At 44.1% G+C, this 27190-nt stretch overlaps 1 protein-coding gene across 1 annotated transcript in view; it reads right to left on the bottom strand.

Moving 5' to 3' along the window:
- The window catches only part of TRIM25 (tripartite motif containing 25), a 366254-nt gene that overhangs the window by 110267 nt on the left and 228797 nt on the right, over positions 1-27190 (bottom strand). The window contains exon 6 of the mRNA XM_069200011.1: positions 7153-7209. Coding sequence (XP_069056112.1) covers positions 7153-7209 — 57 coding nt within the window. The remainder of the gene's footprint in view (positions 1-7152; positions 7210-27190) is intronic.

Here is a 27190-nt window from a genome sequence, read left to right as displayed (position 1 = left end):
TTGCACACTCTATAAAATTTTAAATCAGACAATCAATCAACGATGCCTAGCATTATCAGGTCTGCAAACTAAAGACACAATAATTCAGGCTATAGAAACCAAACCATAAACCAAGTGAAGTGCTGTGAACAGCTGTTGCATCCTATCCCACATACACTACTTCTGCACAACAGGGGAGCTGCAACTATTCACTTCAAGATCTCCTCTCACATGCTATGCCCTCCCCGGCCCATGCTTGCCACCACCTGCCCCACAGGAGAAGATAGTAATCCCTGGGCTCTGGTGTGGAGATACCAGTCACAATTGATGCTACTGGCCCCATGGTAACCCTACTCCTAAATCTGAGGGAATGTGTAAAGAGGGTGTTAGTGTACTTATTTCTGGGCTCCAGTGTCATCTTCGCAGTTGGGCCCAGCTGAGTCCCTACGCTTAATAGGTTTATAGGTCTCTGCATAGTTTTTATATGAGTTGTCCGATTAGATGTTTATGGGTCTCTGTTTTATTTATCTATCACAATATGTAAATATTATCATAACTATTTTATCTACAAACTCTTCATTATTGAAATATGGAGGAAAACATACATTTAAAAAAAAAAACTAATTGAGTAATAAAAAAATACACAAATAAATTAGCTTCACGAACAGCAACACTTGAAAGTCTGAGTTTATACAATACAATTTGAACTCTCTCAATATATTACCTTCTTTATGAATATATACCCTTTCTATGTAGTCATGTATCTATATATTTATTACTTTACTCCTACTGTTGAAAAGACTAAATAAAATAACTTTCAATCTCTCCAATGCGCTATTCTGTCTCACCCTATACTTCTCTCAATGTATCCTATGCCTCCATTCTCTGACTCATCCCAGTTTACTACTATGATCTCCCAAACAACCCTTTATAAATTCTTCCCTCATGTATCCCTCCTTTAACTCATCCCAAACCTCATTTTACTACTATGGTCTCCCTTATCCCTTTCTACAGACTCTTCTCTCCTCCAGCTCTCCTTTTTCCTCATCCCAAATGTCATCTTACTACTATGATCTCCCAAATAACACTTTATAAACTCTTCACTCTTCTATCCCTCCATTATCCTATGCAATCTAACTAACAGACTCACACGTCTGCTGCTCAAATTAATTCATATTTCCCTATACTAATCCACTACTACTCCTTTTGGGTTTTGACATAGCATGCTGCTCACCGACAAGCACTTGGACACCTTGTCAGGGGTAGTAAGCGCTATATAACTACAATTACAAAACAATACAATACAATTTTTCTACCTTCACTAGGAGCTGTGAGTGGGCGGGGCTATGCAACAGCCTGTCACTGAACACACTGCTGAGGTCATGCAGGTGCCACGGTCTCCTGTGAGAAAATCCAGTGTTCAATATGCCACATTCCTCCCTGGAGAGCTTCATGGCTTCTACGGCCACATCAATGCTTTTTCAGTTTTCAATTTTACTGGTGTTGCAGCAGCATAAATATTACAATGCTGTGGCCACGTCTAGGGGCACCCGCATGCATACACTCGGCTTAAATGTGAGGCAGGCTCCTCAGCTTGCTGAGTAAACCTCTAACCCCCTCTGCAGTCCCATACAATTTAGGACCTAGGGGTCTCTGTAGGAAAGTGCCCCTTTTGCCATGGTTACCTCCCAACTTTTTGCTTGATATTGTTGCTGACTTGAAAGAGTGGGGGATCCTGCTAACCAGGCCCCAGCACCAGTGTTTTTTTCCCAAAACTGTATCATTGGTGCTCAATTGGCATATCCCTGGCACACAGCTAATTCCCTTGTAAAATGAATCAGTGGTACCAAGGGCTCCGTGGCCAGGGGGAGTCCCTAATGGCTGCAGCATGTATTGTGCCACCCTAGAGGACCCTCCATTTAACACATACATGCTGCCATTGTAGATTGTGTGTGCAAGTGGGGAGAAAAAGGTAAAGTCGACATGGCATCCCTCTCAAGGTGCCATGCCCACAAACCATTGCCTGTGGCATGGGTAAGTCAAACCTCAAGCAGGCCTTACAACCCCAATGTAGGGTGCACTATACCATAGGTGAGGGTATAGCTGCATGAGCAATATGACCCTACAGTGTCTAAGTCCATTCTTAGACATGGTAAGTGCGGTGTGGCCATACTGAGTACATGGGCTGGGAGTTTGTCATTACGAACTCCATAGCTCCATGATAGCTTCTCTGAAGTCTGGGAAGCTTGGTAACAAACGTCTCAGAACAATAAACAAACACTGATACCAGTGTTCCAGCTATTGTAAAATGCACACAGAGGGCATCTTAGAGATGCACCCTGTATTTCACCCAACCCTTTAGTGCAGGGCATCTAGTCTGTGCCAGCCTGCCACTAACAGACAAGTTTTGGACCTCAGGGGGTGAGAGCCTTTGTGGTCTCTGGCATCAGAAACAAAGGCTGCTCTGGGTGGAGGTTCTTCACACCTCCCCCTGCAGGATCTGTAACACTTGGCGGTGAGCCTCAAAGGCTCAGGCTTCCTGTTATAGATCCCCAGGGCGTTCCAGCTAGTGGAGATGCCCACCATCTTGGACAAAGACCCACTTCTGGTGGCAAGTCTGGCAGGAAAATTAGGAAAAACAAGGAGAAGTGACCACTTCAGCTGGAACCACCCCTAAGGTGCCCAGAGCTGAAGTGACCCACTCCCCGCAGAATCTTCCATCTTGTTTTGGAGGATAGGGGCCATTAGGGTTAGGAATGTGCCTCCATCCCCAAATGGAGTGGACACAGGATGGGTTTAGCCACCCTAAGGGACAGTAGCCATTGGCTACTGCCTTCTGACCCCTGTAACACCCCTAAATCTAGTTCCCCTGATCCTTACTCACCAGGTTCCTGTCAATCTCTGTAGAAAGAATAAGGACTGCTTGGACGACACTATCTGTGAAGACTCCAGATGACAACTGACTTGGCCCCAGCCCTCCTGGGCCTTTCTGCAGCTTCAAAGACCCCTGCTCCAAGAAAGCAATGCATCCTGCAAGATTAGCTACCTCTACAAACCCCCAGAGGACTGCCTGCCCAGCAGAGGACCAGAAACAACCATATGGACCCAGCCTGCAGCATCTTATGTGACCTCCAGGATCCCCCTATTGCAAAGCATTGGGCCTTCAGCTCTGTGTTTGCACCCTGCACTCGGCTGCCTCTGTGCCACTGAGGGGGAGGGGAGCGGGCATTTGGTGTGATCCTGAGCTCCCCCCTGTGCTGACCTAAACCCCCCAGGCCTGTGTCCTGGAACCACGGGCACTTACCTGCAATCTGTTTGCTACCAAGCACCCCCAATCCTAAAAGGATTCCATTGTAAACCCAACACCAACTTTGACCTCTGCACCCAGCCAGCCCAGTGTTGCTGGTGGTGCATTGTTGCAGTGCGACTGTGAACAATAGTGCAGTGCCCACTTCTGTAGCACTACAACAAGAACAGTAACATAGAAGTCCAGTGGACCCCTCCATGAGGGTACCCAGAAAGTCCAGCCACCACTGGACCAAGGATGGAGTCAGGAAAACTGGTGTGATATGTCTGGAGAAAGCCCACTTTAAGAACAGTGTAAAAGCATGGAGAGGATAAACCCTGGGCTCTGGACAGGAGTCTTTAACTATGCTGTTTTTTTATCTGTTTTTTCAAGTCTCTATTCAGCTTTCTGAACCTGCACAGCAACTCAAAAACGAAACTAGGGTTTACAGTAACATGGAGCACTTACTGAACATTAAATAGTAAATTAGTGGGGATAAACTAGAGCCTGAATTAACAATACCAGCTGTTATCTTCGTGCGAGTTATTAGTATCAAAATACTATGATTATTCTGGGCCACATCAGGTAGATTTTCGAAGTCCTGAATGGTCATATATTCTTTCTGGAGAACAGAAAAAGAGGCAGGTGTCTCCTAGTCATATCTTGCAGCTTGAAATAATTTAGATTTGCAAATCCTGAATAATTTACAGCAGTATAAAGCCATTGAAAAAATCCCTACTTGGTTTGCAATATTCTCTAACACCTTATTTAACAAATTCTGTTCTGTTTCCTTTGGGACCTCCACAAGGCTCTTATATATACTATTGCAGCAATATTCATCTGAATATTTACATGTGTTCTTTGTCTTGCTGCTCTCCCATTAAACTCTGTTTACATTTTCTGCTCTTCCACGCAATGTCTGGCCAGATTTTTGGCACACACACTAATAAGCCCTTGTGAGAGAATGAGTCTCTAGTTTGCAGAGGTATGCACCCTGTACAAGTAAGGAACACAATTCTAGTCAGGGTAAGTGAGATACACACTTTAAATCAACATTTGCTCACCCTGTGGTAGCTTGGCACACAGCAGGCAGGCGTAACTTAAGAGACAATGTGTAAGGTATTTGTCCAACACACACACCCACACACACACACACAGTAACACAATGAAAACACCACAAAAAGACTCCACACAAATAGAGAATATGTATGATAGTAAAACAAGACCAGAACGACAACAATCCAATTAGTAGAAGATAAGATATGCATTTTTAAAGATTAAATTTGAAATAATGCTTAGAATTCACTTGAGGTTGCGAGGGACTGCGCAAATCTAAAGTTCAGGCTGACCGCGATGGAGGTTAGGCCGGCTATAGGACCGAGACAGGTCCGCTGACAAATTACCTTGGATGGAGTAAGAGTCGACGCTGAAGACTCGATGCGAGGAGTCGATGAGGTGCAGCGTTGTCATCAATCCCGTAGATAGAGGGGAAGCGTTTGTGCCGATCCTTACAGTCAATGAAGGCTTCCATGTCGAACCCCTTCACAATCCAGGCGCTGTTTTGATGTCAAGCTGCGATGTCCATTGGTGTTAAGCAGCGCAGTCCGCTGTGAAGATGTCACTGACCAGTCGTTGCTTCGGCATAAGAGTGCTATGCATTGGTGAAAATTCCCTGCAGCGCCGAGGTGAAAAAAGGGGCAGAAGCAAAACTTCTGAAGCTCAGGACTGGAGAAGGCACCTCAGGCCAGGGTAAGACTCACAGATGGCAGAGACAAGCAGCACTGGCAGAGTTGCAGGCAGTCTTTGAAGGTCCCCGAGACTGCAGGAAAACAGGGGGCAACCCAGCAAGCCCTTGCAGATACTTTGGGTCAGCAGATTGCAGAGACAAGAAGCACCAGGAGAGTTGCAGGTGGTCTTTGATGTCCCTGGAACTGCAGGAGAACAGGGGACACACTAGCAAGCCCTTGCAGATACTCTGGGTCAACAGATGGCAGAGTCCAGCAGCACCAGGAAAGTTGCAGGCAGTCTTTGACGTCCCTGGAACTGCAGGAATACAGGGGACACACTAGCAAGCCCTTGCAGATACTCCAAGTCAGCAAGATTGGTCCAGTCCTTGTCCTCAGAAGAGCAGAGATCAACAAGCAGCAGGGCAGCTCAGCAATGCAAAGAAGCAGTTCCTTAGTCAGTCCAAGCAGAGTGGCAATCCTTACAGCAAAGCAGTCTTTAATCCAACAGAGTTTTCTCAAGTCCAGCAGTGACCTGATTTCACAGGGGTCAGAGCTCCAGAACGTATACTCAAAAGTGCCTTTGATATGGGGGATGACTTCAAAGGATCTCTCTGAAGTGCTCAGGTCTCTATTCCATCCTAGCCCTAGCTCCAGACTATCAGTTGGGGGTAATCAGCCCTTTGTGTGGGGCTCAGGACATTACCCATTGAAGTGTAAGTACCATCCTCCCTGCCCAGGAACACCCATCACTATGCAAATGAATGCAGATGCAGTTAAGTGTTCTGTGCTCTGGGTGTCTGGATGGAATGCACAAAGGTAGCTATCACCAAGACCAGACGTATATTAGAGACTGGCTGTCAGGCACATAGACAGTGAGAGCACAGACTTGCCCACTTTCTAAAAGTGGCATTTCTAAAATAGTAATAATAAATCCACATTTACTAATAAAGAAGATTTATCATTACCATTCAAATGTTATAAAATGCAGGAATTACATTTTAAAGACATATTAAGGAATTCCCAATGTTGGCCTATGAGAGGAGTAGGCCTCACAATAGTGAAAACAACTTTGGGAGTCTTTCACTCCCAGGACATGTAAACCTTAAAAGTACATGTCCTTCCTTCTGCTTACATAGCGCCCTGAGAGATCCTGCTAGTCTTCTCCAAGCAAAAATGCCCAAACTGTTTTGAAAGGAGGTGCCATCTGTATCGGAAACGTGCTTTCTGGCACATCAGAACAGAGGTAACACAGGGTCATTCATGAAACAACTACAAACCCAACTCCTAATGAAGACCTGTGCCTCATACTAACTATTGAGCACCACTTGACCTGACCAGCAACTGTAAGGCCAAGTGTACATGTTCATGAACAACACCTCTAGTTTCTCACTTTGAAGCAAATGCCAATTTCTTTAGTAGTTCACACTATAGCTGAAGTGATGCATGTCTGTAACTATGTTTCACTACCCACCACATTAACAGACTCTACAAATCAGCTGAATCATCATAGGGTACAACAAATCAACAAATAAAATAAATGATTTGTATTATATATCTGTATGCAACATTTATTCACAGGATAACGTATCCTCAATGATGGATTTATGCATTTATGATGCATGAGTGCTTCAAATATGCTAAACTGAATGTGCCTTAGGAATTTAGATCTGTTAGCGTTAATACAACCTTAGCTTTCAATAAATGTATATAATCATATACCTATCCTTTGAGCAACTTTGTTCCTAAGTGCTGTAAGGTTGGTGAAAGATGGCAACAAGTCATATACAAAACTGCACAAATAAACATAATAAATAAGTTGGTATTTCTCCTTAGCGTTCCATGTGTATTCAGGTAAAAGTGGTTATTTCAATATTTTTCTTTGGGTCAATGTGTCTTTATATAACAATTCTCAGTAGAATTGTGGCAGTGAGAAACTGATACAAACAGTGTACTGCAGCCAGCTTCCGATTGCTATACGAAACATTTTTTTCATGAGAATTAGATTTCATTTACATATTACTTATTTTGACATTTTCACACGCATTGTAGCAAAATCTCCAAAAAAGTTCATAATATCTAAGTCAATAAATCAAATCTCTAAAAATGGACTTAACAGTTCTATCAATGGTACCATTGTAGCTGGTGATTATAAACACCTACGTTCTTCTGATTTGAAATTTGCGTCAGGTTCTGGTTCCTTTTTTGGCTCACAACGTCCTAAAAGGAGACAGGGAGATAATGTCATATTAAAAACACTGGTCAATTGCATGCCAATGAATTATATCTATTTCAAGGGAGCAAACTGTGGGTTCTTTAAAAAGATACTTTCAAACTAGACACTTACACAAGCATTTCTCCATATGTCACCGCCCAAGCATTAGTATCCATCCAAGCCAATTTACCATTTGCAGTACGTCATATGCATCACACAGAGATAGCCAGGTGAGAATTGTGAATAAGCAAGAATAAAGAGTACTGAGCTCACCATAAAGGTAATTATTTTCTTCCTCATTTCATCCGTGCATGCCCACTTCCCCACCTTTTTGGAATCTCAATGCCTTTGGCACAGCAATGCTCAGAAAAGTTACAGTTTATGACAAACACAGTTGAAGCAAAGAGGTTGCACAGATTTTTGATATGAACAAGAATATCCATCTGACAATAATAGTCTCTAACACTTTGTTAACTGGGGTTAAAACCACAATAGAGGATGAAAAGAAAATACAACTTCCAGAAAGTAGTCGTCATTAAAAGTATATTCCAGTTTATTGGCAACATACATGTTATGTAGACCTTTCTTAGCAAGAAGACTGAAGAATGCTGTCCTCCTTTAGATGATCCTTCTGTGTAAATAGGGGACTCCACTTAGTATTTAATAAAATACAAAATAATAATGATCTATTGAAGAGAGACTGAAGCTCGACGATCCTTCCTGCTGATATAAAGGATTTTTTTTTTTTTTTAAATCAAGAGTTCATTGACACAGGGTAAAATTGATTGTGCATTAGGGAGGCACTGGCCATATAGAAGCCCCACACTGGAATAAAATCTCGGATTGAAAATCATAAATAAATACCATCAAAGTCAACAAAGCGCCACCTAGTCATTTCATTCAATTTGTTAGTGAATCTATTTCTCCAGGCCAATTAAGTAGACAGTGCTAACTGAAAGATAACCTATGTAAGAGTCAATACAAATTTCTGAGCTCTCTAGATGTTTCAGGAACGTTGAAAATGTAGTCTAAAATAGTCTGTAAAGGACTTTGATGATTGTCAAGGGCCCATTGGCAGAAACAAATCCACTGGCTCATTTACTGATTCAGACTGGAGTTCCTCCTGGCACCACATATAACATCTATACTTAACCCTGGTAAATCAATGTGTGCATGGGCTACTTTCCTGAATCAGGCTCTCAATTATGGCAGTGATGGAGAGGTATAAATATGCTGTCCCTTTCACTGAATAAGGAGATCAATATCAGGAGGAAATTCCAGGAAGAATTTGTTGAGTAGCAAACTCAAGTATCAACTCCTATCTCCGAGGTACTGGAATTGTTAAACTTCTGCATAGGCGGGTGAATGACAGAAGCCGGCGGGGATGTCGGCCGTAACATTGCAGCCGGCTCCTCATGGAGCCGGCGGAAATGTGGCGGTTCGGCAGGTGCAGCAGCACCAGTCGCGCTTTTCACTGTCTGCCAGGCAGACAGTGAAAATCGCGACGGGCTGTGCCTGAGGACCCCTGCACTGCCCATGTTAAGTGCATGGGCAGTGCAGTGGCCCCCAGGGGCCCCGCGATTCCCCTTCCCGCCAGCCTTTCCATGGCGGTCTCTACTGCCATGGACAGGCTGGCCGGAAGGGGAATCAAAATCCCCAGGGCAGCGCTGCCCTGGCGGATTCAAACCACCGGGACAACCATGGCGGAAAACCGCCGGGTCCGGCGGTGTGACCGCGGCGCTACCGCAGTCAAAATATGGCAAATTGTACCGCCAGCCTGTTGGCAGTACAATCGCCACTTCAACCCTAGTAATCTTTGACCGCCAGGGTTGTAATGAGGGCCATAAAGTTTATTTTCGAATACTTCCTGCTGCTTGAGTCGCCTATCAGGGCAGAATTGTATTTAAAGGCAACAAGCTTTCTACAACTTGCTTGGAAACAATGCGAGTGGGTGGGTGTTTTCTGTTGCCACTAGTTTGCACCCAGCCTCCCTTTGTGACCCCCTTTATTGAATTTGTGCATTCCCTTGGAGTCTCTATTACCTTTTTAGGTAGTTCTTCTTCCCTCTACTAATATTTCATTCGGTGGTCCTGCTTATGATCTTTTGAAGTGCCTCTGACTTAAGATGCATTAAAGTCAGGAGGTGTTCCTCAGGGCTCCACGTTGAGTTCAAAGATCTTTACAAAGTACGTCCACCATGTGCAGACAGCACTGGAAGTGTTTGGTCTCCTCGTGCTCTTGTATGCAGACAATAATCAGATTATCATCTTTTTATACTCAGACTCAGGCAACAGTCCTTCGCAACTAAAATCATGTTTACTCTTTCCTGTGAAACTGCAAGTAACTGCCGACCAACAGTTTAATATTTTTTACGGATCAGTGTGGGACTGGCTAAAAGGCCCTGGAGGGCCCTCCGCTGTCCTCTCCTCCAATCTCACCACCTCTTAATTCCAGCTTCAGTGCTATCTTGGTGACTGTTAGGAAGCTATGTTCTTGGAGCCAAAAACACAGCTTGGCAGGAGCAAAGGTGTGCAATAGAGGTGCAAGTGTCACCGCTGGACCTATTCACCACACCCTGCTTCTCTATCTTAGCCTCTATTACATCCTGGGACAATGATTCTTCAGAGGTGCTTGACTTAGAATCATTCGACACCCCAGTGATTACAGATATCAGCAGACAATGTAATCTAGCCCCGCCTTTACTGACCTGATTGTCTGCTTGACTGGGCTGGTTTTAGGAGGACACTTAAACAGTGTGTTAGATACTTCTTTATATAGCTCTACAGTATACCTTCGCTTCTACAATTCTGTCATCGAGGGCCTTCTGCGCATGGTTCAACAGTTGGTGACTGAGCGACATTTGGTGAGTGAATTTCCCATCCTGGTGTGGTTACACCTTTTATTTCCAAGTCCACTGCAGTTCTTCCAGAACATATAGCTTTTTTTGTCACCCCTGACATACACCCACAAGTGGCAACCATTGTTTACCTGGCCAGGTCCCTATTGGATCATAACCCTTTACTGGTCCAACTCACCTGAGGACGATGTTTGATGCAGATTAGGATCTGGCGCTTACAATCGTCCTTACTAGAGGACAAACTGTTTCATTAATCACTGTATGACCAAATTGAGGTCTATTTGACCAACAATACAGAACCCGCCTCGTCCCCGGGGATTGGATGGGAAGCCTTAACGGTAGTCATCTGGAGATTCTGCATTAAGTAAGTGGTTAGGGTGGGCAGGATACTGACTGATGAGCTCATGCACCTAAAAACCTCTCTATGGTCTCTCAAGCTGAAGCTACTATCACACTCTGAAAGAGCTACAGATGTTATACCTATTCTTCAACATTCCCTGTCAGCGGCCACATACAAAGTCCGCTGCTTTCATTACAACGCTTATCGGACCAGAATCCACAATGAGGGAGCCAGACCGAGCAGAAGCTTAGCGTATCTTGTCAGATCAGACTGAGGCCGCAGTGCATTACCCCACTCAGATTGCCTTTTCCATCATGACTTCCCAGTTAACCAGTAGCAATGCATTTCAAGCTTATTACGAGTATCTTTACACATCCCCTGCAGGTTTCACCCCCCAAAAGATGCATAATTTACTAAATTGGCTACCATCGCCCCGGCTGTCTCCTACTGTCAGGGAAGAACATGGCCTTCCACTCTCACTTCAGGAGCTCAAAGCGGTGCTATATGACCTACTTCAAGGGAAGCCCCTGGGGCAGATGACATTCCATCTGAATTTATATTCTTTGCTCCTCAGCTAACACCAAAGTTACTCCAGCTCTATATTACCTCCTGGAGAGGGGATGCTTCCCAGACTCCTTGAATGAAGTAATTTTCTCTACAATGCTTAAATCCTAAGGTCGACTTCAAAATCCTCAATAAACTGATGGCCAGTCACCTTCTCCCACACATCTCACCTCCTTGGGTCACCCCGATCAAACCAGCTTTGTTTCAGGTTGTAGCACCTCATTTAATCTTTGCAGACTTTGGGATGTTATGGCAAGTTCTGCAGATCGATAGCTTAGAAAGGCATGTATCGCTCTCGATCTGGACAAGTCCTTTGACTCCCTTGAATGGGATTATATGCTGGAAGGCCTGAAAAGAATTGGAGGCCCCAATTGGTGCAAGTGGATTTGCCTTATCTATGAGGTCCTGACTAACAGGGTCAAGAGAGGACAGTGTATATCAAGGTCCTTTCCTATAGAAAGAGCCATGCATCAGGGGGTGTCCTCTGTCGCCACTGCTCTTTTCCATAGCCATGGAAACACTGGCGATCCAATTGAGATAAGAGTGTGCACACTGAGGTATTACACTTAGAACTGTATTGTGCATCTCAGACATATAATCCCCATATACTTTAGCTATATTGGGATTATATGTCAGATCTTGCTCCTATAGCCCACTTGAAGAGATTTCGAGAATGAAAGTTAAGTGGACTCAGTCCTGCATGTTCCCCCTCAGGGCGGGTTACGATTTCCTAATGCCTCTCCACCTAGAGTTGCGCCTCACATGTGAAATGATCACCTTTAAATATCTTGGTATTAATGTATTTCATTCACCAGGAGACCTGTGGATGGTAACTTAGCAAGCACTATCAGATCACTGAAGGCATAATTTTTCTTCTTTTGGTTAGCATTGCTGCAACTGGTTCTGAGATGGTTAACACTGATTAAAATGATAGCCCATTTTTTACATGTCTTCCTATTATTGCTCCCTGCTCCTTTGTTCATAAATTGGATGCAATATTGAGTGAGTTCAGATTGCAGACGAAAGGCAATGATTCTTAAACTTTCAACCAATATTGGTGGTCTAGGACTTCCGGATTTTGAACAGTACTACTTTGCGGCTCAACTTCAATGGCTAACTAGCTGGTCACTCTCTTGTGGAGACTGGCCTCCCAGACAGGGGATGGGACTGGCCGTCATACATATCATAACTGTTTCACTAAGGACCCTCCCCCATCCTAGGCCACCCCTCTTGATCTCCAGGCTCTTATATTCCCTCTGACATTCAACAGCCTTTCACAAGCGCAGATCTCTTTCTGCTCCTGTAATCCCTCTGGCCAGGGCTGTAGCCTTTAGTAGGGCTTATCCCCTGATGCACTTAGAAAAGTGAGCTGACCAGGAAATTCTCACCTTTTTAGATTTTTTTTCCAATAGTGACCTATCAACATTAGAAGTACTGTAGACTACAACTCAGTTCCTCCCAGGCACTTTCTCACATGCGCCAAAGGTAAACAAGTATTGAGATCTGCATTCTTGCTCCAAGATACAGAGACCGAGGCCAACGCAGTTACACATGAGATGCCACACACCTGATTCAATGGTTATATCAAGGTCACCTCCAACACTGGGACCATACCAGCACTCTCCTTACGGAGAAAAGAAAGCAACATATATGCTGCCCAGTACACGATTCAGACTGGCGCTGTGACTTATCCTACCCCCATATGGTCTCTCGTAACTTGCACATTAAATACATCAGTTTCAATATTCTGTACAGAGTCTATCTTACCCCCCATCGTATTTCAAAGATTTACGCAAGGTCTTCCTCTCCTTGACCCGCTGTTGTTTTCCTGAAACAAATCTTCCCCACATGCTTTGGCCATGGAAACTGCTGACAGCTTACTGGGCTGGAGTCATTGCCATACTTCACCAAGTCAATGGGCATTGTGTGCAAAATTCTTTGGAGACGCTCATACTAGGCCTTTTCCTGTGCCCGCACTCAGATAGAGCTGCAACGAAATGCATCAATCGAGCTCAATTACAGGCAAAGCGCCAATATTACAATGAGTTGGAAGAATCCAATATCATCGACCTGACAGTCCTTGGGAGAAGTGACCTCCCTCTGATTCACATCCTAGTGTGATCACCTCCTCAGAAAGGAGAGAGTGGGTTTGTGTAAATTCGCCATTGCCCATGGCTGAGACTCTCTAAGCGATACACTTTCACATGTGAGCAAAGACTATACCCGCCCCCTCAAACGCTCCACTGCTAACATACTATCTCTTCTCAAGCACACTGATGATTCCTCTCACCTGTGGGATCTCCACTGGTTACCTATCTAAAAAACCTCAAATTTAAACCCTTCTGCTTCAACTATGGAGCTTTGGCATTGACAGGACACAATTACCTTCGGCACTACGTCAGCCCCTACTGTCCTTCTAGAGCTTTGCAATCCTCCAATGAAAGACTAGCTCAGGTACTATGGTTCAATTGTGCTAGACAGGGTGGCCGCTCCTTCAGACACCTGGACCAAATTTTATGGAACACTCTTCTCATTCACTTATGCCTCAGTCCTTCGGAAGAGATTTTCCTTAAACAACCTAAGATGGGGCTTTTTTTAACTGACCTGTTTGACTATTTGGCTACTTTAACTGACCTGTTCAACATGATCTATTGGGGGGTTTTCTGTCAGCATTAGGAAGCGCTACTTGGCCAGCTTTACAAATTGTTAGAATACTAGCTTAAATAGAAGGGTGAGTTACTTCTGACATGTAAGAAACTGAGTTACGTTTTAACCTATTTATAACCTAATTTATAGGTTGCATGACCAGCATCGCCAACTGGATGAAGGACAAATGCCTCAGACTTAACACGGACAAGAAAGAGGCTCTGATATTCAGGAACACTGCCTCACCATGGGATGACTCCTGGTGGCCCTCTGACCTGGGACCCCACACCCAACCCCCACGGACCAAGCCCGGAAGCTCTGCATCATCCTGGGCAACAAGCTCAGTATGAAGAACCAGATCAACTCAGTCTCCTCTGCCTGCTTCTTCATCCTTCGCATGTTCCCTTAAGATTTTCATGTGGCTCCCAATCACCACCAGACGAACCGTCATGCAAGCCTTCATCACCAGCCGCCTGGACTACGGCAATGCTCTGTACACAGTACTCACAGCACACCTCACGAAAAGACTTCAAACCATAAGGAACTGAGCAGACAGACTCCTCCTGAACCTCCCCAGACGGACCCACATCACCCCCCACATGAGGACTCTCCATTGGCTTGCCATACACAGACAATGTCAATTCAAGCTGTTTATTTATGCATATAAAGCGCTCCACAACCAAGGACCAGCATACCTCAACCACGGCCTGAGCTTCTGCCATCTCTTCAGACCCCTATGCCCCACATCTCTCCTTTACGTACACCCCCTGCCTTTGCTGCAGCAACAGTGGCGGACGTTCATTCTCCTACATCACCGCAAAATCTACCCCATCTGCCTCAGGACATCCTCCTCCATCCAAGAGTTCAGAAGGGGACTTAAGACCTGGCTCTTCGTCTGAAGCCCTGAGCAGCCGATCCCAGCACCTGGATACCCTCACAGGTGACAAGTGGGCTCTACAAATCCTGATTCATTGATTAATTGAATTGTTACAATTATATTAGCCTCTCTAGATTGTGAAGCCTCTGATGACAACTGGAGGCTCACACACATTCTCCCTTGTTTTGTTCCTCTATTTTCTGCGATTTCCCTGTTCCAGCATTGAGCATTAAGGTGAGCATGGAGATTCTGGTCAGCAAGTTGCCTGTTCTCATTACATTGTTGAATCCTGACACTAATGTGGACTAAATACTTAGGGTCTGATTTATATTTCAGGGGACAGACCGTTGCTCCTCCAGGGGAACACAGTAGATTACTTTGCCCCCCCAGGTGGAGGGCCGCCTGTCGAATCTATAAAAGACTGCCAACCTGGAGGAGCTGCCATCATAGTGGTTTCTGTCAATGCTGGTTGGTGCAGGGCTCTGGCTACACGATGGAGCCCTGCATTAAAAAAAAAACAATTTATTTTCAAAACTGAATTTTCTTTTTGAAAATAGAAAATAAAATGCCGCCCTTGCAGTGGGAATCATTCCGTCGTGTGAGAGGCATTACCTCCTTTTTTTACTTTCCTTTACCGATAGAGTTTGCCTGGAAGTGAGGGACAGTAAAAAAAAAATGGCTATATGTCCACATATCCTAATTAGGCAACAGCCATAACTCCATTGGGCCAGCACAGAGGGTTGGCTATGGCAGTGATTAAGTAGTGATTACGTAGCTACTCCCGTTGCCAACCCTATGGTCAGCCTTCATTTAAATCGGCACGCAGACCATTATCTTTGCAGTAAGCATAATGCATGCCCGCTGTGATGGAGTATGCCTACCGCTAGGATATAAATCAAACCCTTCCAATAGAGAGGAGCATTGTATAGCTGGCTCAAAATGCCTTCTGAGGTATTCCTTTGCCCATCCACTTGAAGACCTTTGGGAAGATTAAGTTGGGAGCCACCAGTTTCTCAGCTGACTAGCACAGGATACGAGACTGCATTGAAATAAAGCACAACTGTGTATTATTGGCCAATCTTTTCCCAGAAAAAAGATACTGTCCCCCTCAAAATACTTCCAACTCCACATAATTTAGGAAAAGTGTTAGCTTTTTGGCCAAGCACAATATAGTAGGAGTTCTGAGACTAGATACAAACTCTCCAGTTGCACAGAGAAGAGCTGATTGTTTTTGTTGTTTGTGGACAGGTGGATTTCACAAAAGCATTATTTAGTCTAAATTGCCTTATTAATTTAATTATTTATTGCAGTTATTGTGACTGAGTCAATGAGGAGCCAGATGCTCTTGCAAGGTTTTATTTTTAAGATGAGCTATGGAGACCACGTGGTCCAGGAAGTGATAATATCCAAAAGGCTCTGAAACCACCATGCTAAAGTCTGCTGTCTTAATTATAAGCTTGCAATAAATGGAAACTGTCTGCTTTTTAGTGCAGGTATACTGTTTTTAGCAAGTTGGCTAGGTAAATGTCCAGCTGTAGTCCACGCAGATGTGGATGGGAAGTCACTAGAGGTAGCACCTAAGTGTGTATCTTTTGATCGGAGTTTACAACATATGGAAGGCACTTATACTGATTCTTTTGATCTACACAGTACACTGGAGTAGTTGCAGAGTCTATCTCTTTTTGACGGGTATTTAAAGGCATCATGTGGTCTAAACATGATCACCAGCCCATCCCTCTTTTTAGCTCCTATTAGTATGTGAAATGGGTCTGCCAGGAGAACAAGCTTCAGAACTTAAAGTTACTATGCCTCAGTATTGTTTTCTGTTTCTTTTTATTGAGGTTTTAGGAATAAAATCACAAACTTATATACTGTCCTGATCCAATTTGATGACTACCAGAGGTAGAAGGCTCTGTGTCTCCTGTATCACGCTGACAGTGATGTTTGAAATTTTAGGGAGAATGTGAAAGAGAAACAGAAAATTCCTGGTGTGACCAGTTAGTCCTTGGTGATTTGAGAGCGTTCTTCACGAAAATGGAGCATTTTTCCCATCAAATGATCTCTATGCTCCTGGTCTGATGATTCATAAAGGAGGTGCAGTCCCTGAATTATGCTGATTTTTTGGTCAGAAAAATGGACAAACTAAAACACAGAAATGTACTGAGTACCTTTTTGGTTGTAGGTGTGTTTAGGAACTTGGTTAGCATTAACCTTTCTGTATTTTTCGACCACGTACTTCAGCAGTTGCTGAGAAAACAAAACTTCCCAAGTGAATTGCAAGTCTAAGACCTCTCTGTTTGAATGCAAATATGATATCCAGGTTAAGCATGAATTTGCATGCCAACTGACTTACTGGTTACTATGGGTATGGAGTCCAACAAATCCTTATTATTCTCGACACTGCTCAAGAGCAGATTCTTTTACTTCCAAAGCCAAGAAGACTGCTTCTAGTGTAACAAAGTTTCAACTTCTCAATCAAGTCCAGATTTTCTAAATTATAGCTGGACAACGCCACGAAACAAATGCAATTAGCCTGTTGAATACGCTAATTTACTTCTTCTTTCTGCTTTTTTCAGATGTTGCTTCTTTATGCAGCAGTGAGGAAGGTAGAGGTGTTGGTTCAAATCTACCTAGCGCTGCAGAGGTCACAGCAAAATGTGCCAGGAATTTGCTCATCATTGCAAAAGGCTCTGCACTTCGATGTGATTATTCCCACCTAAAGCTTTGGACAGAGAAGACTCTGAGCATGGGAATGCACATGATAAATCCAATGTTCCATAACACTCCACTACATCCCCATACAATTCCCAGTGAATGCTGATGAGCTGCTGATGCCAGAAAATGCAAGGTCTTGCAAGGCAGCATCCACTGCAGGGCTTGGATAATTTACATAAGACTGCACAGTCCTGCTTTGCTGGGTGAGTCAGCATTAATGTCCATATCTACTTTTGTATTTAGGGCAGCATTTCCCCTGCAACAGTGGGTTGTTTCTAGGCGAGTTGTTGGATTTGTGTTTGGGGATGGTCATATTAAGGTAAGACTTATCTAAATGTGCTTGATTAATGTATTCAAAAAGAATTCAGGGGGTTATTACAACTTTGGAGGAGGTGTTAATCCATCCCAAAAGTGACGGTAAAGTGACGGATATACCACCAGCCGTATTACGAGTTCCATAGGATATAATGGGCTCGTAATACGGCTGGTGGTATATCCGTCACTTTACCGTCACTTTTGGGATGGATTAACACCTCCTCCAAAGTTGTAATAACCCCCTCAGTCACAATACATCCCATAACCAAATCAATTATTTTGCTATCTCTATTAAATCTATACTCCACAGCATCTGTCACTATCTCATCCTCTGCTGGCATGGGAGGTGCTGCTGAGTCCCTGGAAGCAGCATAGGGTTCAGCATAGCTGCAGAAACTTAACAATGATCCTCTGACGTAGAGATGAGGTTTCCCCATTCAGATGAGCCCCACATGATTTTTTGTTGGGATATGTTGTGACCCCTGTCTCATGGGCATATAGGGATGTCCTTGTATAGGAAAAATATACTGGTGCAGACATAGGTCTGCAAGGACTTTTAGGTACTTTATCGACTGTAGCACCGTGTGTAGCAGACAAAATAAACTATCTTATACGGATGAATATGTTGCTAAAATAATTGAAGGTGCATCCTTACTAGGCAAAAGTACAGGCCATAGTAAAAATAACCTGATAGATACTGATGAAATGGAGAAACTTAAAAAGAAGGTAATTAGAACTGAGCTACATGGAAAGTTAGTTACAGAATATTTAAAGGTAGATGTAATCCCGTTGGGCTTCAAAGTTAGGAACATACCAATTATTTTTTACTTACAGTGAGAGATTTAAAAAGCACTTTAGTTATATTGCAAACAACTGTTCCCGTCACTGGACGGTGCTGGGGATAGACAATGTTTTGGAGGAGCTTAATACACTGAAACATCAAATTAGTGAGTTAGAAGAAAAGATAAGGATGAACAGCGCAGTTGAGAGTGTAGAAGGTGTATTGGATAGCTTACATGAAATGACTGAAGAATTCTATTCCATAACATTAGGTAAAAGAAATTGATAAGATCCAAAAGGACAAAGCTCGATTCAACGCAGAACAGGTATACTCATACTTTACATCAGATTATTACACCTCTTCCAATACATATAAGGATTTGAGGAGAATCACTTTGTCTGATTCTTCTGTGACCCCGATAATCAAGACCTCTCTGGTCTCTGCACAAGAGACACAGGGGGTCATTATGACCCCGGCGGTAGGAGATAATGTGGCGGTAGTACAGCCAACAGGCTGGCGGTGCTTACTGCCACATTATGACATTGGCAATGTACCACTATGACCGCCATGGCGGTAGCAGCCGCCGGGCTGGAGATAACAATCTCCAGCCCAGAGGCCACTATTGTGCTGCCGGCGGTATCATGATCCTGCCTACCGCCATGGTTTCCGTGGCGTTCGTAACGCTACGAAAACCACGGGGTTAGGCCCTATCAGTGACAGGGAATTTCTTCCCTGCCATTGATAGGAGGCCCCCCAACACGCCCCAGACACCCTCCACCCCCCTTCATCCACGCTCCCCATCCCTTCCAACCTCCCCCATACACACGCACACGTAGACACACACTCATTCACACAGACATACATGCATATATACAAGCATGCATTCATTCATTCATTCACGCACACACATTTACGCTGACACGCAGACACACATTCACATTTCCATGCATACACGCATTCGCACACATGCATACATGCACGTAAACAACACTAAACACACACACTCGCATTCACCCCCCCCCACACACACACACATATACAGGCACACACACCCACACCCACACACACACACACACAAAACACCCCTCTCCCCTGATAGAAACCTGACTTACTTGAATCCAGGGGGTCTTCTGGCAAGGGACGGGGCGCTGTTACCACCAGCAAAACACCGCTAGGCTGTATTATTTGTCATAATACGGCTGGCGGTGGTCTACTGGCTAGGCGCTGCTGGTAGTAGCAGCGCCACCTTACCACTGTCCGCCAGTATGGACACAGCCGGATTTCCGCCCTTCTTGTGGCGGAAATCTGGCTGTGGTCATATTATGGCGGACGGATGTTAGCCGCGGTAACGGTCTTTTGTCAGCAGTCGCCATGGCTGTAGGTGGTTTTTACCGCCATTGTCCTAATGATGGCCACAGTGTCTACTACAACAGTTTCTAATGGACGTTTTTTTTTTTTTTTACAGTTTGACCAACAAAAAAAATGGAGATCAAGGGGCAGAGGCAGGGGTCGAGGGAGATCCTGGCAAGGAAAGTATTACCAACCAGGACAGAGACAGCCACACAACCAGTATTACAGTTGGTAAATACTCTTAACACTCCAAAGTACCCCACTGTCAACATATCTAAATATGTCCTCACCCAGGAGGAACATAGCCCCTCATTATGACATTGTTGGCAAATGCCGCCTACCGCCACGGCGATGGCTGCCAACATACCGTCGCAGTGGCTACCAACCGCATTATGACCATAGGCAGAATTCCGCAAGAAGGCTGGCAGAATTCCGTCGACGGTCATGGCAGCGGATGGCGGTAAGGTGGCGCAGCTGGAAGCAGCAGCACCACGCCAGCAAGACACCGCCTACCGTATCATGATCCATGATACGGCCTGGCTGTGTTTTGCTGGCAGACGCTGCTGCTGGCAGCAGCGCCGCGTCCTGTCTCCTGCTGGAGGACCCCCTGCAAGCAGGAAAGTTGGGTTCTCCGACAGGAGAGGGGGTTTGGCGGTGTTGTGTGCGTGTGTGGGGGTGTTGTGTGTGTAGTGGGGTGGGTGCGACTGTTTTTGGATGCGTGCATGCGGGTGTGAGTCACGTGGAATGCGTGCGTCAATGACTGACTGTACATGTATGTTGTGAATGAGTGTGTGCGACAATGTATGTCAGTGTGTGTTTCTGTGAGTGGGTATGTATGTGTGCATGCGTGGGTGGATGTGGGTATGCGTGTGTGTATGTGCGCGCGTGTGGGTGTGTTGATGTCGGGGGGTCTGGAGGAGGAGGGTGGGGGAGGACTCTAGGGAGTGGGGGCGGGGGAGGCCCCTATCAGTGCCAGGGGAGGAATTCCCTGGCACTGACGGTGCCTACCGCCATGGTTTTCGTGGCGGTAAGCTTGCCACGAAAACCATGGCGGTAGGTGGGGTCATAATCCTGAGGGTGGGATTGTGACGGCCGCCTGGCTGGAGACCGAAGTCTCCAGCCTGGCGGCTGCTACCACCCTAGCAGATGGAGTGGTATATTGGCGGTTTGGCTTGAGCCAAACCGCCAATGTCATAATTTGGGAAAAGGTACTGCCAGCCTGTTGGCAGTACCTTTCCCCAAATTACCACCGTCCGCCAGGGTCGTAATGACCCCCATAGTGTCTTAAGCAAAGACCTGAGTTATGTGGTTACAGATAGATTCGATCTTTTCAGAATAAAGGGAGCATTATTTAGTTTTTAGGATAATTAGGCTGAAATTAAATTTCAGACACAAACCTGACATTGAGCCAGAAGGTAGATTGCGGCTCCTCTTACCTTTGTTTTTTTGGACTCACCCTCAGACTAAGGGATTAGAGTTTGGCATGATGGATATCCCATCCGCCATATTACGATTCTTATAGGATATAATGGGATTGTAATGAGGCGAACAGGATATCCGTCACATTTTTAAAGGAGTAACCCCATATGCTAAACTCTAATTCAGGCCCTTAATGAGTGCTGAAATAGAATTTGAGAATATTGTCATGAAGCAACTAAAGGAATTGGAACACTGGGATAGCATATTCCCCTACAATCTCTCCAAAAAAGAAAAAGATGCTTTAAATAATCTGGCAAGTAACCAAATATAAACATTACACCACCGATAAAAGGGGTGCTATCATCGTTCAGGATACAGTAGTCTATGACAATGAGCTATTCAGACAATTGGGTGTCAGCAGACATTATAAAAGAGTAAATAAAGACCAGTAAAAAAATTAAGGAACAGATCAGATGCATCACGTCTACAGCTCTTAATAAAGCGATTATCAATGACAAGGAACATGCCTTTCTAAACAAACACCATCCAAGGACACCAGTGATCTACACCTTACTAAAGATACACAAAATGTTTCTAGACCTCCGGGTCGCCAGATTGTTTCTGGTTGTGGGTCAGCCCTGGAACCAGTATGCAGATTTATTAATCACTATATTAAGGATGAGGTCCCGAAAATTCCCTTATCTGTCTGGGACAGTATGCAATTTATCAACAAGGCGGAAGGATTGAGGTTTACAGAGTTCAGGGATACACTGGTGACCTTGGATGTGGAATCATTATACACCAATATCCCCCCAAGAGAAGGCTGTTGATGTTACTAAGATAAGTGTGTCCCTAGCAGGCTAGGATGAGGCACTATGTGGTTTCATTACAGAGCTAGAAGGAATCAGTCCTAGAAAGAACTACTTTATGCTTAAAAAAGAGAAGTATGTACAAAAAAAGGACACTGCAATTGGTGCTTGCTTTGCATCCAATGTGGGAAATCTGTATGGAGGGGTTGGGGGAGTTTGAACCAAGAGTGGTATACCATGCCACCCATCCTTTCCTTCCTACCATTACCCACTGGAAGCACTACACTGGTGATATTTACTTTGTGCGGCATGGTTCTGAGGAAAACTGGATAGGCTTTGTTCAATGGCTGATGGCAGATCTGCTCTTCACAGCGAATTACAATACCTCTGAAATTAACTATTTAGATCTGTTTATTAAACACACCAGTGGCACACTTTAAACAGTGCTATGTAAGACACTCACTGATAAAATTCATTACCAAGGTATAATAGCCACCATCCTTGAGCCCTAAGACAGCTTGTAATATGGGCAATTTTTGAGAATCCGCAGAAGCTGCCCACGAAAAGATGACTATTTCAAGGAAACAGATTCCCTCAAACTCTTAGAAAAAGGATACCCTAAGAAAATCATTGCGAGAGCTATTATAAGAGCTTAGATTTGTGCCATGGACTCTCTTAATCCCCAGGTGGAGGGAGGTACAGAGTGACAGAGTGGTGATGGTCAGCACATTTTCACTCATAAGCAATGATGTCCAGAAAATCATTAAGAGAAATCAGTCTCTGGTACAAGAGACTTCTGAGAGATACCCACCAAGCCCTTTTGCCTTTAAAAGGAATAAGAACATGAGAGACTTTGTGGTAAAGGCACATGGAGAGACTACTAATAGAAGTGACACTAGAGCTCTATGTTGTAGACTACTACATATATGGTGGTTGTATTGTCTGCCAATTTACCTCAAACACCAAAACCCTTGTGGCCAATAAAATATATTTTACTTAGGTGCATTTTCAAACTGTAATATACAAAATGTTACTTATGTCATTAAATGTCAATCTATGGGAATGTATGTGGGGAAGACAACTCAGATGGTCAAACAGAGAATTGGCAACACAGAAGCCGTATTAGGTGTAAAACAGAAGGGGCCCCTCCCCTCTAGTGCAACATTTTATTGAACAGGGACACACTGAGGACAATTTGTATTGGCAGGTGATTAAAGTTGTATCACTAGACAGCAGAGGAGATACCATCTCGACCCAGATGGATCTGAGGGAATGCAAGTGGATGGGCCTTCTGGAAAGTGTGACTAGTGGTCAGAACAACATCAGCGACATAATAAGGCTTTCAACTACAATTCCGTGAAGCATCTACTTAAGTCAACATTTGTCCCCCCTCTGTCGGCTGTTCCCTGTGAAGTTCAAACATTTGAAAAAGCTGTTCTTGCGGACCTCACATCCATACGCCCACAACGCTCCTTTATCAACATCCCAACTAACGAGAGAATGGCTCTTGAGGGATTATCCAACGACAATTCTGTCGTTATAAAACAAGCTGACAAGGGAGGCGCTATTGTGATAATGAATACTGATGACTATCGTAAGGAATGTTTGCGCTTGTTAGGGGATGAGACATATTTTGCCCTGATTCCACTTGACCCTACCCTGAGACTCCAAACTCAGATAAGGGTTATGATCTCAGAAGCATCCAGCAACGAATGGATCACCCCAAAAGAAGCCTCTTTCCTAGATATTACCAATCCTGTAACTGCCTATTTTTACTGTTTACCTAAAATTCATAAGGGAACACAACCCCCTCCGGGGCGACCAATTGTGTCTGGGATTGGTTCAATCCTCGAGCCCCTATCGATCTTTTGCGATCACTTTTTACAACCACTTGTAAAGGGTTCCTCCACATATTTACAAGACACTAAAGATGTATTAAATTTGATTGAGACCATTAATAATACAGGAGATGTCCAAGCATTAATTACCATGGACGTGGAGGCGCTCTATACTAATATACCTCAGGGTGAAACTTTACAGGTAGTGGAATCTATACTACAACATAACAGTGACAATTTGACATCACCCATTGCATTCATCATGCAGTGTGCAACATTAGCAATGAAAGAACATTTCTTTCGGTTTGAAGATCAATTTTATCATCAGATCAGAGGCACTAGCATGGGAAGCACCTTTGCTCCAAGCTTAGCATGCCTCTATGTGTACAACTTTGAACAACAATTCATCCTACCAGCTACTAATCCTTTCACCGATAACATAAAACTGTGGCGTCGGTATATTGACGACATCTTGGTTGTATGGCAAGGCCCCTTGGCTACAGCTAGTTTACTGACTGAGTGGGTGAACACACTTAATCCATTCTTGAACTTCACCGCTACCGTGTCGGATAAGGAGGTACATTTCTTGGACCTTCTGATAACAATTGAACAGGGTAAATTATTAACCTGTACATACCATAAACCAACAGATCGCAATAGTTTGCTCATGTACGAGAGTCATCATCCTAAATCCCTGCGAGATAACCTACCGTTTGCCAATTTCTGCGGCTACGACGAAACTGTTCCTCAATACAGGAATACAGTACTCAAGCAGATGATCTTCAAACAAAACTCTTCGAACAACACTATCCTCTACATGTCATTAACCGAGCTCGCAAGAGAGCAAGGAACAATATTCGTGACGCTCTGCTTCAAACTAACACTAAAGTCACTAACAGACGGTTGACTTGTGTGTCTACTTTCACCCCTCTATCTAACCAAATAAAAAAACAGATTAATCTAAGGTGGCCTATCCTTAACAGCGGGGGCAACACGATTCCTAGGCCCCTCTTTGCATTTAAACGATCCAAAAATATCAAAGACCTGTTAGTCCACACCCGTCCTAAAGACAAAGCGCGAACACAGATACAAACTACACTTTAGAAACTTCCACCTGTAATTGGACATTATCCTTGTGGACACTGCAATGTCTGTCAATTGACAAGCCCCAAAAAAACGTTAGATTTGGTACCTATAGGTCAATGGCACCTGACTAAGCACACGAACTGCAACACTAAGAACTGTATCTATATGATCACTTGTACGTGTGGGTTACGCTATGTAGGTATGACCTCTAGGCCAGTCAAAGTACGAATCAACTAACATAGGAGTAACATTAGATGTGGACGCATCACAACTAAACTATGCGCACATTTTCTGGATGCCCCTCATAGTCCTGACGATCTAACTTGGGTCGTACTTGATGCCCCAAGAATCATGACTGACTCTCCACACTCATTGTTCAGACTAGAACAACGATGGGTTTTCAGGCTACATACTGATACAGATGGGTTGAATGATGCCATTCCCTGCACTCTGTTGTCACCTAAACTACATCCAGGAAGGACGCATTCAATGTTTTTCAACTATTGTCCTTTTCCTGAAAATAGACATACTACTTGTATCCAGTGCGTCCGATTTGCTTAGGTTTTATTTTGACTGTCTATGACAGACTAGGTTATCAGGGGGTCCCACTACGTATTATCTGGTCGACCCAATTGTGGCCCATGCCATTACTTTGTCTTGTAGGGCGGTCACTTCTGACTCCCCTCTTTATTAATAGACATTATTCTCTACAGTGTCTATTGAATCATTAGCCATTCAAAGATGGCCCCCGTAATCCTCCATCCTTTTTCTATTTCTACTACTCCCTCCACGATGTTGTTGGAGTAGAGTGTCTTTTAATTTTTACATTTTACCTCCCAAGATGGCCGCCACAACTTTGCTTGCGTCCTTCTTCCATTTCGGAGACTCACTCCGATGTAGCCCTTGGAGTAGAGTCCTTCTACAGTTTTTGCCACCGTCTCAGCCGGGGCACTCTTCTTTAAAAAGACTTGTTTCGAGTCGGGTAATCGTACATCCGGGAGAGCACGCCAGGGTAGGTCTCTCCGCAGACTGCTGGTATCCACTAAGTAAGTGGTTGTGTTCTTGCGCTTCGACTCTTTGTTTTGGGGACGATTAACCAGTTCAGTCAATGGCTTTTTTACAGATGGAGGTGTGGGTTACCCTAAATATCCTATGTACTACTGAACCTGACTGGGGCGATTTTTCTCCTTAATCACTCCGCAGATAATCAGACTTGGTCACAGCACTTACTAAGTCTCCTTATGGGTACCTTCAGTCGGATAAATTGTAATACTCCTCCTAGACTGACTCTCAGGAAACGTTACTTATGCCAGTGACGAGACTTTGTTTGTATTACTGAGTCACATAGACTAATAACGATTTTTTGTGTTTATAATCATGTCAATCATCCGACCTCTAACAGTAAATGTGACTGTCCTGGTTTGCACTGATTATGTTGAAATCATTATGTTTGCTTTACCAACTTATTAGTAGTGACCGGTTCCGGTATGCTACTTCCCAAGGGGCCCCCTATGCAATAAGGGATGGTAAGCATATTGTCTTACTATGTTTCTACACGTCTGGTTACCACACACTGTTGTGCCACGGGTGTTCTTCCTTATTTTTCTGTGTGTTTTGATCCAAATGATTTATTATTATTCTTAATTTTTCTAGGGCGACCTTTAAAGCTTTTTTGACAATTAGTGAACTCCAATGTAAGTGACTATACATTTTGTTTGACATTTTTGCAAACTTTAAAACAGACAGGAGAAGTCTTGTTATGTATTGGTCCTGAAGAAGCGTCATAGGATCTTGTTAGACCACTGTACGCGAAACATGTTGACCATGTTCTAGGAGCCTTGTGATCATTTCCCCCAGCTCCAGCACCATGTTGAAAGTGGTTGAGCATTATTTCTCATTTTACACTTTCCTTTTGTTTTTAATCTTGGTCCCAGTCTTATTATTCTGATTAATTAAATCTACTCGCCTTTTAGGACTGGGAACCAATTTTTATCATTCACTCTCCTGCCATAAACAGCACTTGACCGCAATATTAGGTCTTGTAGTGTCCGCTAACACGGCTTCTACCTGAAAAGATCTCCGGCAAAGAGCCCCCTTACGGGGAGCCCGTCAGACATTGCAGTGCCGGTCTGACGAGGAGCTACCCGATGATCAAGCATGACATCCGATTGGATGTGTGAGGGCTCTTGCTCCTGAACTTTAATGTTCCCCTAGTTATCATTTGTCTGTTTGGAACAGTGTACACCTTTTTGTATGTTCAGTTATTTGGGAGAGCGTACACTGGACCAATTAACCTCCCAGTCCCTCTCTTTGTTGATGCATCTACTTAAGGGCCACTTGATAACTGGAATCATTACAGATTCATAGTTCAAGTCCCATTACATTGATA

Source organism: Pleurodeles waltl, chromosome 7 (genome assembly GCF_031143425.1).
Source record: "Pleurodeles waltl isolate 20211129_DDA chromosome 7, aPleWal1.hap1.20221129, whole genome shotgun sequence".
Taxonomy (NCBI): Eukaryota; Metazoa; Chordata; class Amphibia; order Caudata; family Salamandridae; genus Pleurodeles; species Pleurodeles waltl.
Note: the sequence above shows the minus strand (reverse complement) of the source record. Positions and strands in the feature narration are given on the sequence as shown.